The sequence below is a fragment of the Thermobia domestica genome, chromosome 5 (genome assembly GCF_964235325.1).
Source record: "Thermobia domestica chromosome 5, izTheDome1.hap1.1, whole genome shotgun sequence".
NCBI classification, from domain to species: Eukaryota; Metazoa; Arthropoda; class Insecta; order Zygentoma; family Lepismatidae; genus Thermobia; species Thermobia domestica.
The window spans coordinates 229,398,119-229,413,188 of NC_137458.1; the positions used below are offsets into that span (position 1 = coordinate 229,398,119).

The 15,070-nt window shown below is 35.7% G+C and overlaps 1 protein-coding gene across 1 annotated transcript in view; it reads left to right on the forward strand.

The window, feature by feature from the left end:
- Positions 1–12,622, forward strand: part of LOC145685422 (phenoloxidase-activating factor 1-like) — a 52,131-nt gene extending 39,509 nt beyond the window's left edge. Inside the window, exons 4-5 of the mRNA XM_081757816.1 lie at positions 9,709–9,908; positions 12,611–12,622. Of these exons, the coding sequence (XP_081613942.1) occupies positions 9,709–9,908; positions 12,611–12,622 (212 nt within the window). The remainder of the gene's footprint in view (positions 1–9,708; positions 9,909–12,610) is intronic.
- Positions 12,623–15,070: the final 2,448 nt, after the last annotated feature.

A 15,070-nucleotide genomic window follows, 5' to 3' on the forward strand; every position in this document is an offset into this window, starting at 1 on the left:
AATACACGAAGAAACTTTTTAAATCTTTCCAATAGTTTTATTTAACCCACAAACGAATACGATATAAATTATTGTTGTTAACCAGGTCCGGGATCGCCCCTCCCCCTCTTTTATGCGTCTCAATAAATGTACGCTTTCCTGGACACACTTTTTGACAATTGAATATCGTGGTTCGAGTCCCATAAATCCCGTGAATGAAAACTATATCTTAATCAAAAATCAAGTATTCCTCCCAAAGTTTTCGAGTTAAGTTGATTTTGAGTTTAACGTCCCGTTCAGCAGCGAGGATAAAACCTACTAATTAACGTGAAATCAAAACCGCATGAGCTCCTTCCGAGAATCGAACCCTGGTCTCCCACGTTAAAGGCACATACGCTAACCGGTTAGCCACGGAGGAACTCCAAAGTTTTCGAGTTTCTTATTAATACTAATACTAATTTTATACTATTACTGGGTCGACTAATTCATAATGTAATAGGACATCAAGAAAGAGATCAAACATTGTTTTGGTAATTTTATACTCATAAAAGGGAACGAAACAAGCCATCATAACTTCCAAGCTAAAAATCCCAGTTCAGTGACGTCATACAAACACATTAGCCCGAACCAAATAACTCTAATTCATTCGCACCAGCAGAGAGCGCTGTGGCTCAGTGGTAGAGCGTTCACCTCTGCTGTATGGGGTCCCTGGTTCAAACTCCGCAAAAGAAGTTTTGTGGTGGGCAACATTATGATCGGGATACTCCAATTTTCTCCCATACTTTCATTCATTTCTCATCGTCACCGCCTCCTTTAGCCTAACCGGCATAAGCGTGGGACGTAAAACTAAAGATTTCATTTGCACCAGTGTTAGTCCATCTCATCAAAGTGATAACAACCAAAAATCAAGTATGCCTCCCAAAGTTTTCGAGTTAAGTTGATTTTGAGTTTAGCAGCGAAAATAGAACCTACTAATTAACGTGAAATCCGAACCGCATGAGCTCTTTCCGTGAATCGAACCCTGGTCTCCCACGTTAAAAGCGCATACGCCAACCGGTTAGCCACGAAGGAACTCCAAAGTTTTCGAGTTTCATATTAATACTACTACTAATTTATACTATTACTGAATCTACTAATTCATAATGTAATAGGTCATCAAGAAAGAGATCAAACCTTGTTTTGGTAATTTTATACCTATAAAAGGGAACGAAAAAGCCATCATAACCTCCAAGCTAAAAATCCCAGTTCAGTGACGTCAAACGAACATATTAGCTCGAACCAAATACCTCTAATTCATTCATACCAGTAGAGGTGCGGTGGCTTAGTAGTAGGGCGTTCACCTCTGCTGTATGGGGTCCCTGGTTCAAACCCCGCGAAAATAGTTTTATGGTGGGCAACATTATGCTCAGGATACTCCAATTTTCTCCCACGCTTTCATTCATTTCTCATCGTCACCGTCTCCTTTAGCCTAAACGGCATAATCGTGGGACGTAAAACTAAAGATTTCATTTGCACCAGTATTAGTCCATCTCATCAAAGATATAACAATCTCCAAATTTTATGCCATAAAAGGGAACGAAAAATAAAAAGCATTTGTAAACCTGTACTATTTCATACCGTAATGAATCATCAAGACCATATTTTTAGTAATTTTAAAGAATCATCATAACATCTGATCCAAAACTCCCAATTCAATGACGTCATAGCAGGGCCAAGGTACCTCTGACTCATTCGCACCACCGTGCATGGCCCCTGAATAAGCATAAGCAAAATTTCAATTGGTGACGCAATCCCGGGCCAAAGCATCCCTGATTCATTCACTATGGTCCATGGTGGCCCCAAAATTCGATAATCGAGAGTGCGGTCAGGTGGGGCAATTACTACTACCAGTCAGGTTGGAGGCTCTATTGTAATGTATTCATGATGGTTACATTTGTATTTGATTTGTTGGTTTGATCGCAATATTTCAAGCAATTCCAAACGCCATTTAGACAGCCCCCCCACCTTGTCAAAATAAGTCGAAAATGGTATCAATCGTTTGTGCATCGTTTGTGCAGAAATGTGCAACAGAAATTTTCGTTCGTGCAACAATGAACAATGAGCTAGATCGAAAACAAAGTGGGGGCTGTCTAATCGGTAGCCCTCACCTTGTCAAAAGAGGTCGAAAATGGAGTCAATCCTTTGTGCATCGTTTGTGCAGAAATGTGCAACAGAAATTTTCGTTTGTGCAACAATTAACAATGAGCTAGAACGAAAACAAAGTGGGGGTTGTCTAAACGGTAGCCCCCCCACCTTGTTAAATTGGACGAAAGTGGTGTCAATCGATTGTTCATTGATTGTGCAGAAATGTGCAACCCAAATTTTTGTTTTGCAAGAATGAGAAACGAGCTAGAACCAAAACAAAGTGGGTGGTTGGCTAAACGTTAGCCTACCCACTGTCTCTAAATTGTTCGAAAATGGTGTCAATCGTTTGTAAATCGTTTGTGCATAAATGTGCAACACAAAATTTCGTTTGTGCAACAATGAACAATGAGCTATGGCGAAAACAAAGTGGGTGGCTGGCTAAACGTTAGCCTACCCACTTTCTCAAAATTGGTCGAAAATTGTGCCAATCGTTGGTTCATCGTTTGTGCAGAAATGTGCAACACAAAGTTCCGTTTGTGCAGCAATGAACAATGAGCCAAAGCGAAAATAGTGAGGTTATCTAAACAGTAGCCCCCACCTTCGCAAAATTGGTCGAAAATGGTGCCAATTGCTTGTGAATCGTTTGTGCAGAAATGTGCAACACAAATTTTCGTTTGTGCAATAATGAACAATGAGCTAGAGGGAAACAAAGTGGGGGCTATCTAAAGTTGTGTTGCACTTTTTGCGCAGATATTGAACAAAGATTTGACACCAATTTCAACTAATTTAGACAAAGTGGAGATGCTAACGTTTAGACAGCAACTCACTTTGTTTTCGCTCTAGCTTATTGTTCATTGTTGCACAAACGAAAATTTATGTTGCACATTTCTGCACAAACGATTGACACCATTTTGGACCAATTTTGGCAAGGTGGGAGCTACCGTTTAGACAGCCCCTCCCATTGTTTTTGCTCTTGCTCATTGTTCATGGTTGCACAAACGAAAATTTGTGTTGCACATTTCTGCACAAACGATTGACACTATTTTCGAACAATTTTGAGAAGGTGGGGGAATATCGTTTAGACAGCTCCCACTTTGTTCTCGCACTAGCTCATTGTTCATTGTTGCACACACGAAAATTTGTGTTGCACATTTCTGCACAATCGATGAACAAACGGTTCTCTCCATTTTCGACCTATTTTGGCAAGGCGGGGGGCTACCGTTTCGACAGCCACCACTTTGTTTTCGTTCTAGCTATTTGTTCATTGTTGCACAAACGAAAGTTTGTGTTGCACATTTCCGCACAAACGAAGCACAAACGATGCACAAACGATTGCCACCCTTTTCGACGTATTTTGACAAGTTGGAGGGGGGGGGGGTTAAATGGACGTCAATACCAAATATACAAAAAACGTCCATTCACAAGATTGTCGAGCAGTGCCAAACCAATGTGTAAATCATTTCAGCACATCGAGCTGCGTGGAACTTTGTTAGGTTGATCACAATATTCTAAGAAATGGCATATTTACATACAAACTCACTTTTCATGCTGGCAGTCATATTTAATTACAGATGATAGTCTTTTAAATTTTGTGGATATCTACACAGGATGGATAAAAAGTACTGGTAACCCTGCCGGCACGCACCATCTAGTGACGGAGAAGCACGAGATGACAACGAAGGAAATGTCAGTTGAGGAACTAAGGTGAGTGGGAATGCTCTAGTGTCAGTCAGTCAAAGAAGGCAGTGCCGTAAAATTGGTATCGCGAGTGGACGTGCTCTAAACGATGTTCACTAAACAGGAACAGCGCTCGTGGATCAAAATTGAAGTGGCACGTGGTCGTAGTGCACGAAAATGTTATCAGGGACTGCGTGAAGCTTATGGTGGTGCATCGTTGTCATACCGCACCGTGACGCGATGGGTTAAAGTGTTTCGTGAAGACAGGGAGAACATGGAAGACCGCCAACGTTCTGGACGCCCTCCAATGGATAACACGGCGATTCAGTTTCTTGCATTCTTGCTGGACGTGGACAGACGGTGGACGGCGCTTGACGTATCAGCAGACTTCGGGGTATACCATAAAACTTTGCGGGAGAATTGATTGGGAAGTTTGTGGCATATAATGTTCAAGAGGTTATTCTACACCATGCTGTACCAGAAGGGCAAATTGTGAAAGCTCTATATTACTGAAGTTATTTGCAATACCATCTGAGTACCCCACTTCGGAGAAAGCGCCCTCATCTTTTGGTACGAACCCCCATAATCTTGCATGACAATGCCCGTTATCATACAGCCAATGTTGTGACGAATCTTTTACGTACTTGGCAGTGGGAGATTCTGGAACATACACCGTATTCACCGGATGTCTCCCTGCGATTACTACCTTTTTGCAAAGACGAAGAAACTACTTCGTAGACAACGATACAGCATCAGACAAGCCATTCTCAATGCCGTAGGGCAGTCGCTGCGAGACATCACCAGAAAAGAAAGTGTTAAGGAGTATGGCGCCTTCCATATCTGTAGCAGAAGGTTGTGGACATACGTCATGAGTACATTGAAGGCAGGTAGCATGTATTTTCACCGTTAATGCAGCCATTTGTGAATTATAACAGTCGTGCCATTACTTTTTATCCATCCCTTGTACTATTGACCATAAACGTAAATACCACATTTCGCTTCTCGAACACCACTGGTTTGAGCTGGACATGCGTTTGATACATAGTGCGGCATTTTCAAGCGTCAAGATGTCGCGTTTTTGAACTTTTCGCATCTTTTCGTCACCTCCTGATCAACATTCATGCCTATGCTTATGCCTATCCTTTCGACATAGGTTTTAAGCGGCCATCTTGGAATCAAGGGGCCTCAGATTTTTCAATTAATCTTTTGTTTACATTTTGCATATCGCCATTTTGCATAGGGTTGTCATAAAGAGTCGAGACTTGCTTCATTTAACAACAGCTTACAAACGATGTGGCAACCTTTAACCCTCCTTTGCTATTTGAAACTTTTAAATTGGACTACACCTGGGACCCTGTGAGTGCCGTGGGACAAGATGTTTTAACTTAAATTTTCGTACTTTGAAAATAATGCACACGTCCTTTCCTGTTTTCAATTGTCTCACTTTTTCCGATTTATAGGGATGGACATTGACTTTTCAATTAAGATTTTGTTTACTTTTTCACCCGCCAACATTTTGCACAAGGTTGCCGCAGAGAGTCGGGGCCTGCTCCATTTTCTTTCATTTTACGGTATATTTCAAATGATGTGCTACTTAACCCTTTTTCCATTTGAAGTCCGACCCCGTCTGATACCCTGTGGGGGCCACTGGGGCAAATTTTACCCCAAAAAGTTTGCCCTTGAAAATGATGTGATACGTGTACGCCTAGTTTTCATTTACCCAACTGTTTCCGAACAAATGACTCGGTTCAAACTATCGCTCCACGTAATATTTTGTAGCTTTTACATTATAAAATATATTGTAACTCACGATACCCCGCTCGTTGGCACTATAACTTTGGGATTTATCTAGTTATAACATATGAAATGCAAACACAATTGTCTCGGTCTGATCTCAGCGCAGGCATTTCGTGACTCTCCCTTGTTAGAAACATTAGTAGAAATACGAAATTCTAGACCAACGTTGCTATATAACAAGACAATAGCTTAAGGTACTTGTAATAACTTGTCATCTATGAACATTCTGATCATGTTAGAAATTAATATTTAAAAATTCACAAACTAGCTCAAAAAATCTTGGCTCCCCTTCTCTTTAAGTAGATACAATTAGAGACCGTCAGTACGGAACGGAAGTAGTGTGGCTCTAAATAAGGATCTCAGTTGACATAAGAAATCATCATTTCTTTGATTTAATTACATATGTGGTTAGAATACAAGGCTCCACAAAAGAGATGGATGGCTAGATTTCTTGAGACGACTATACATATGTCCCTATAGAAACGCATGCAACAAAAGTGAATGGTCACATAAGCACTTCTTCGTCACGATAGCCACTTATACAGTGGCTGAATGCCTCTCTGATTTATAGTATTCCATGCTCGTAACTTCATGTGGCTAGGCGCAGAATGGCTAGTGATAAAAATGACCATACTGGAAACAATAAACTGTCTAGTGCTCGCTGGATTAACCAAGCAATATGAAATCAGACGTTCTTTCGTTGAATTTTGTGAGCCCGTAAGGTGTATATACAAATTTACAGGACAGAACTGATAACATTAATACTGTACGATGCAGTAGTAATGTTCTAGTGAATGATGACTAAAAAAATATCAAACAAATATATTAAGTTATGTTTTAGAGGAAAATCAAAACATTTGAATCCAAGAACAGATAAATAGTATTTAGAGAGCTTGGAAATGTAATGTTGGAGGAATATCAAGAAAATGGAATGGACGGGAAGAGTAACAAACGAAGATATTTTAAAACAAGTAGGAGAGTACAAGACACTTTTAGACACCACTGCTTGTAAAAAGACCAAATCTATCAGACATATCTTGCGAAGAAATTGCCTTCTTCATATCGCTATAAAGCGAAAGATGGCAGGAAAGCGAAGAATAGATTGAAGATGAAGACAACTTATCAATAATTTGTAAAATAGAAAAAAAATATTTCAAATTCAAAGAGGAAGCTAAGATCAATAAAAACATTTGCAGCCTCGAACCTAATAATAATAATAATAATAATAATAATAATAATAGTAATAATAATAATAATAATAATAATAATAATAATAATAATAATAATAATAATAATAAACTTCAGTCCAAAGACCTGAAAACAAGTAGAATAGTTTTTTTACCAAGAAGGCTGCGGTTAAAATTTGGACATCTTAACACTCCCCAAACATTGTGTCTCGAACGACTTGTATCTCGAACAGGAAAAGGGCTAGGTACAGACAGTCTTAAAATTCGAATCTAAATAAGAGCTCTCAGTTAAGGTCGATTTAATATCGTGATCTGTTGCTTACTGTCCTCGTCATAATACTACTTTCGAATGATCCAATTAAACAACGTTTTAGACAAATTGAATTCACTTTTAAATTACATCATCATCATCATAGGTATTCTGCCCTTACTGGCAGGTCACTTGCAGCAGCTGAGAAGCTTCCATGCTCCACGATCCTCCGCTAACCTCTTCATCTTCACGTATGATCTTCATGTTTTTATATCATCCATCATTTGTAGTCTCCTTTGCCCTCTGCCTCTCTTCCCGCTACCATACCCTCTATGACGTCCCTCATGATACAATTTCTTCTTAGGCAATGTCTCAACCAGTTTCTCTTCCTCTTCTTAATAATATATAAAAGTGTTCTTTTCTCCCCCACCATTTCTAACACCCACTCATTCGTTTTCCGCTCGACCCAACAAATTCTTTCCATCCTTCTACACACCCACATTTTGAATGCTTCCAGTCGTTTTTCATCACTTTTACGCAATGTCTTCGTTTCCGCTCCATATAGTACAACACTCCACACGAAGCATTTTATGAGTATCTTTCTCCACTCTCTGTTCAAGGTCCTACAGAACAGACGATTCTTCCTCCTAAAGGCTTCTTTCGCCATTCCTATTCTTACTTTTATTTCATGTTCGTACTTCATGTCATTACTAAGAATACTACCCAGATATCGAAAACTATTTATTATGACATAATGTTATTAAAGGCTTCACATATACGTACGTGAGGATCTCTCTGTCGCCGAGAAAGCCCTTTCCCTTTTAACTTGCGAACAATATTTTGCGAACGAACTGTACACTTGAGTCTGTCTACTTTTCTAATGAGGAATGATCTTACTTTACCTACCTGCTATTGACACGATATTTACATTGTTAGTTAATATAACATATTTCTGATTTATTACTGTACAAACAAATGTGGTTTCGTGGTTTTTAAAAATCGGAGTCTTAGTAATCTAATGGCTATTTTAACAACTAAGACTTATTGTTTTCTTCAACTTTACAGTTTAGAATTAAAAAAAAATAAATTGGAATAAAAAATTTTCTACCTATTAGTTTTAAATCATACTTTACGTTTCAACATGTGTGAATCTTTCTAATCAGTCCTGAACTTATTAGTCATCCGTGATCTAATGAGACTTAAATATCTCAATCAGTAAGGATGGCTCTTATACATCAGAGATGAGAAAGCCAACGTTTGTCTGTATAGTGAAAGTGGGTAAGACATGCTAACAAACACAGAAATATGTTAATGTTCTATACTTTGAATATTAAAGCTTTTGTTGAATTCTAACACTTAGCTAATGTAATTATGCACACACGGAATAAGATAACTTGTGGACAGTCTAGCATGGTTAGTGGAAGCACTTAGATTTTTTTAAAAATATCGTTCATTCACATAGTGGTATTATGCAGTCGCCCCTGTCAGTTCGAAAACTCAGATAACGAGCTAATGAATCCCAAATTTGAGGATATCAGAAGTGACAAGTTACACCCAGGATTTTTAAAATTTAGTATATGGTAGAGTACAAAGTACGGGATCTGACCTGGGTTGCATTAAAATAAAATCGAAGATATGCAAAGAGACAGATTGTGATGTCAAATGGGGGTTGAAATGGGTTAGAAGGGCATAGCGATTGGAATCGGTTAATCTACTAATACTTACTCGTAGAGTTCGGCGTTCCTTCCTCGATGAATCCTTTGGAAGCGTCGGCGTTCGTCCATTTATCTCCTCTGTCTGCTGAACGTCAATGTAGCTGGAAGTTAAGAGGCAGCGAAGTCCAAACAGGAAAACCAATATTACAACGACGATTAATCCAATTAGGATCGAAATCGACAACTATGCAACGTTAGCCTAGACAAATGCTCTCTAAGCTAGAACAAGGCATGACATTTGGTAAGTTCGAAATTATTGTTCGCGCTTTTACACCTTGACTCGTCTGAAACCCAATGGAAACTACCTCTTCCCAAACTCTCCCAGCGGTTTTGATCAATGTTCCTTCCGGATTCATATTCTAGTTCATTGACTATTTCTTCTGTTAGGTTAAAAAGTGCCTACTACGTAGGTTAACCAAAGGTAAGGTGATGATAGGCATTTGGACAGGGAAACAATCTGCTGTTTTATTGATTAAAGAATTACAAATGAAAGAGCAATACAACAGACAACAAAAGAGCTTCCTTGTTGGTAAAGTAAGTGAACAAAAAAATAATTAAAATATGACTCAACATTAAACAGAGATGATGCTTTTTAGTGAATTGGATTTAAAATGAAATGTCCCAAAGTTCAAAGTTCAAAGCTTCACAGTATTGACATGTACGTATGACCCTGAAACATATTGTTATCGGATGTTATATAGTCAGATTGGTTGATTTGTCCACGTCAATATCTACATGGTGGCTACCCAAAAGTAACAGCATCTGAAGATTGTTCTATAAATCAAAATTTTCATGATACGAAGCTGTGGTAGAGAATCGAATAGCATGTTGGAACTCTATTTTGATACTAGTATATTGGTAAACGTCTATACAGTTTGTATAATACAGCAAAGAAGTCTTCCTTCTAGAACTAGATTAATAGAAACTAGTGGCTTATCTTCTCATTAAGACATGGTATATAACATTCATATTTTTCCAGATAGAGATATATCAGGGCAGAAGGTACAGGTCATTGGATGGGGATATGTTCAAGACGGACAAGTAGTTGAAGATTTATTGCAGAAAGGAAACATAAAGGCAGCTAACAGAGAAGATTGTCTATATAGTTCACAGTATTCGGAGGACGAATTAGATGAAGGGAGTTTTTGTGCTAAAGATGTAGGAGTTGATTCTTGCCAGGTAAGACAGTATCACCTTCATATACATTTAAATAGTTTTAATCTGGTAATTCTTTGAGAGGAAACATTAACATATAATGTAACATAGTATACGATTGAGTTAACTATGCCGTACAGCTATTAATATAATTTTCTTATACATACTCATTACTAGTGTTCGGATGTTTGTTTGGGCCTAATGTTTTAATGTTTAATAATTTGATTTTAAGCGAAAAATAAACATGTTTTACCTGAGGTTGGTACTTCCATATTCCATATTTGTCATAAACTAATATAACTTCATAATTTGTTTTAATTTATGCACGTTATCATATTTTTTGTAAATTTATGTAATACTTACGCCATATTTTATTTCTTTCAAGAGTATTCGTACGTACGCGTAGAGCCCTAAATGACTGTTTCCTAAGTTTTAATTTGTTTCTTTTAAATCGGAAGCTGATGATATTTTTAAAGTTCCAAATTTTACATTGTCATGAAACTTTTTCTTTGGAATTCGAAGTACTATATTACTTGAATAGAAAGAAATGAAAAAATACCTTTTATAACAAATATAGTAATATTTGGACGTCAGGAGTACTTGACTTTTGTAGTGTTATAAGATTTTTTATGTATTTATTTGAGAGTGTGTATTTACACATACACACACAAACACACACACACAGACATATATATATATATATATATATATATATATATATATATATATATATATATAGATATATAGATATATATATATGGATGTATCCTGACCCTATGCATCATCATATATATTCTTTTAACATTCTTACACACTACAGACCTAAGCTTGAATGCACATTCAACATCTACAGAACTATTGTCGGAATCACAACTCACTCACTAGATATATGCCATGCAAACATCTGGTATTGCTCCTTCTTTATTATTTAAATATCGTCCATAGACTAGAGTCGTAGGGGTTGAATTGCAGGTTTCAGGTGTTAATTACCTCCGTAAATACTTGCATGTATAATTCTTACAAATTGCTACCATCGTTCTCAAAGTAAAATTAGACATTCCATACAACATATCAACCTGCAATTAATTCAGAATCTTGAACCCTATTTACACATAGATTGGTTCTGACTTTCACGAAGTAGAAATAATATTTTACTTTTATAACTTGTGACATGTTGTAACTATTGCCATACTGAAAAATCATTACTTTCTCTATAAATGTTATTATGATTCAAAATAGGCAATTATTTTACAATATATGAGCCGTGTGTTTTAACGAAGTAGCGTTTTGACATAAACAAAAAGCACTAATATACTTTCTGTAGCAGTATAATCGTGATAATATCATATAGCAATTGTTATAATTGTAGAATAATATAATATATTTACGAATTATTTGCATGCTCTTTCTTTTAAAATATACAGAAAGTTCAAATTTCAAAAATATTAAATGATACTTTCATTAATTCATTATCAAATGAGCGGAAAGATGTATTCTGCATGTGGGTAGTAATGTGATCATCTTTTGAACCTTTAGAGTCTCAAAGTTGAAGGAGTTTGATAAATTATGAATTAATTCTTTCACATATAAAATTCTTTCATGATTGCATTCAACCTTATGTCTTTAAAGTTCCAATTATCGCACTTGTCCTACGTTATGTATTGAACTACAGATGGGAGTAATATTCTTCCTTCTACATTAAAAGAAAGTATTCTTTTAAGCTAGGTATTACATATTACATAATCCGAACTTCAGTGGGACAATATACTGTATATACTATAATTTGGTTGATTTGAATAATCTTCACCAATGAACGTAAATCTTACTGTTGTATGGTTTTCAGACTTGGCGGTATTTATATTGTTAGACTGTTTTTTGGATATTGCAAGTCTTCAAAATATATTGCCAACTAGTTTTTGGTTTCAGGTCTATATGCATTGCATATCCTCTTCTTGATCACCGGAATGAAACTCGACCCGTGGATTGCATACCCGCTGCATACGGAAGAAGGCATTGAAATGTTAATGTGGTTGCTGGATCTAGGTGTCCTCTTATGGGTTAGAATACTTTAAATCATCACAACTATGACATATTTTCACTAATAAGTTCAAGCATAAGATTTTACTTCACGAAAGGTAATTTCCATTTGTTTGTGCTTTATCATATATTCTTCCAAGTATTAAGTATCTATTATGCTATACTTTTCTCATAATACGATTCTTTGGAAGACTTCTAAATGAATATTTTCAATAGCTCTCGATATGGTTGTAAATCTTCACACTACATATTTATGAAATGAAATTTTACTTCAACATAAAGGAAAGTCATTTCATAGTGACAGAAATAAAAGATGCAACACACCAATCAAATATTATATTTATTTAACAATGGCTTCACCTAGGTTACTTACTTGAAACTATGGAAAATTTAATTTGCTTTCCATTGATATTTTAACCGATTGAAACATGTTTGCGAAACCATATATTAAAGAACGGAATATTATTTTTTATACCACCAAATGGCATAATTCACTCAGACACAAGTTAACAACCTTGTGGCTATGAGGGAGTAATTAATGTAAGATAAGTGGATTAAACTTTTCTTTATGTGTATGAATGAATGCTAATCAAAAATGAACATAATAATATGTAAATAATTTGAAATCATGTTAGACTTTTAGGTCAAAGTACTTCAAAACGAATATTAACATTTTTTCTATATTGTAGGCATATGTCTAAATCAGAAATTATAGAAAGCACTGAATTCAATATTCAAGAAACATAAGTTTCTGGAGTCTGTAATTTTCTGTTAGTATAATTTTGAACAAAGGGAGCTTATATATATATATATATATATATATATATATATATATATATATATATGTATGTATATATATATTTCAAACATATAGTTGATATATTTGCAAGCTTACGCTATTGAGTTTTAATTGCTGACGTGGGTTTTAACCCGTCACCTGCCAGCAGGCGTCAGATTAAATATTGTTGTATGACGCGTTAATTAAATCATAACGCAGCGTACAATCTTGTGTATAGTTGAGATGATAAATCACTCCATTTCTTATTTGCCTTCTGTTTTAAAAAGTCATGTCACGAATCGAATTCCGGTTACTATAAAATCTGGTATCATTAATTGGATTAGACTGATTGTACCTGTTATTTTTAAATGTTGTATTATCATTAGTATTACGTTTGTTTACATTATTGATAAATCTGGAATTCACCTATTCATTACTACTACTTTACCTTACACGAAGGTACGCATACTACTTGGTTATTAATACAATTTTCGTACATTCTTGTTTGCATTCTTTTGGATAGCCATGTGCTTTTCAAAATCATGTAGTTTTAATAACAGATGGGTAAACTAATACATTTTATACAAGTAGTATCTGTTGTAACTATTACTAAATAACTATTTGTTTATTATGTAACAAAATTCTAATGGATGCAATAATAATAATTGAATTTTGCTGAAAAGAATGTGGTAACTTCAGTTCTTTATAGGTGATTACAAGGTCCATGATGCCCTTGTCTTCTCCCGGGTCTTATCTCTTATTTTTGACTTGTGCACCCCTATTTGCTAATATAAAATCATTATGAAAATTGCCTTACAAAATGCTCTTAAAATATTCATAGTTACTTTAGCCATTCTGGAATGCCTTAAACCAAACGGAACACAATCGCAATAATACCTGAGGTATACTAAAGAAATTAGATCGAATAGTACCGATCATTTGACATTCTTCTTCAAATTTATCTATGAAAGTACTATCCGGAACATCATTTTTGCGACCACTAAATTTTGTTAATGATTTATGATAACGAACTTTGCCGGTATATTTAAGGATGTAGGATGACTATCTTATATATATATATATATATATATATATATATATATATATATATATATATATATCTTACTTTTCTAAATTTTACCTTAGTATGATTACGTTTCGGTCCTTCTTCGTTCTGATTATCTGGAACCGAACTGGTTTCTTTCGTTGTTGTGTTTCTCCGATGGACTTTCATTTTCACATCTGTGCCTAGAAACAGCTGTGTTTCAGAATAACTATTGTACTTGTGGCTCTGTGGTATTGTCTTTTTTCTGAAGGTCCATGTTGTTCTCAATGAATGTCATTAACTTCTTCTTCTTATCCAAAACTTCCTTTCGAAACCTTGAAATTTAAGGTGGACTATTGTCTTTTCTTGTTTATATAACTCTTTCCAGCCTCTGTGACAATTGTTCTAATTTGTCACTTTGTGATTGCACAATTTGCTCCAATTTAGAATCTATTGTTGTTTTAATTTGACATTTTCTTGTTTCATCTTAACCATCTGAGATTGCTCTACCTGTTTCAACCTATTGGACAATTGTCCTGATTCGGCGCTATTGGATTGTTCTAGTCAGATGATGGCTTGTTCATACTTAGTGTTTATTTGGCTCTGTGGCAATTCCATAAGCCCTTTCATCTATTACATGAAAATTTCAAGGTCTAAGTTTGTAATCGCAGAACAATGTTCATCTGATCTAAATTCGTGAATAGATTAACTCTTAACACACCAAGCTGGGTCCTCTAGGGATCCCAGACGGTGATATTTGGTGATACTGCCGTAACTATACGAACCAATTTATCCTGGATTTTTATGTGTGCTGCATCCTTTTGGGATATATGCTACATACTTAGATCAATGATACGTTCGTTAAAATGCGCAAAAAATAGGTTGAGAAATTAAATTAATACTTGGAGTCCCTAGAAGAACCCAGCTTGGTAAACAACATTGACTATTTAGACTTGGTGCGTTAAGGGTTAAATCCTTTATCTTGTGTTTATATTTTCCTGATTTCTGAATAGAATGTAGTCTTTTGTAGGAAGTACGTAAATACATTAGACTTCAGAGCTATCACAAAGAATTTCAAGGTGGAACCACCATATAAAATATAATGATAACGTTATACCTTTCCTCAAATATGTTTTACTTTACTTTCGTAGTGTAACTAATTCATATAAAGTATCCTTAATTGGAACTACGATACATATACAAAGATTACACAATACGTTTCCATTGCTTAAATCACTATATTTCAGAATACTTATTGTTTACTTCACAGCAAATCAATAAATTTCTCTTTAATATGACGTCTTCTTGAATTATCCATAATTAAAC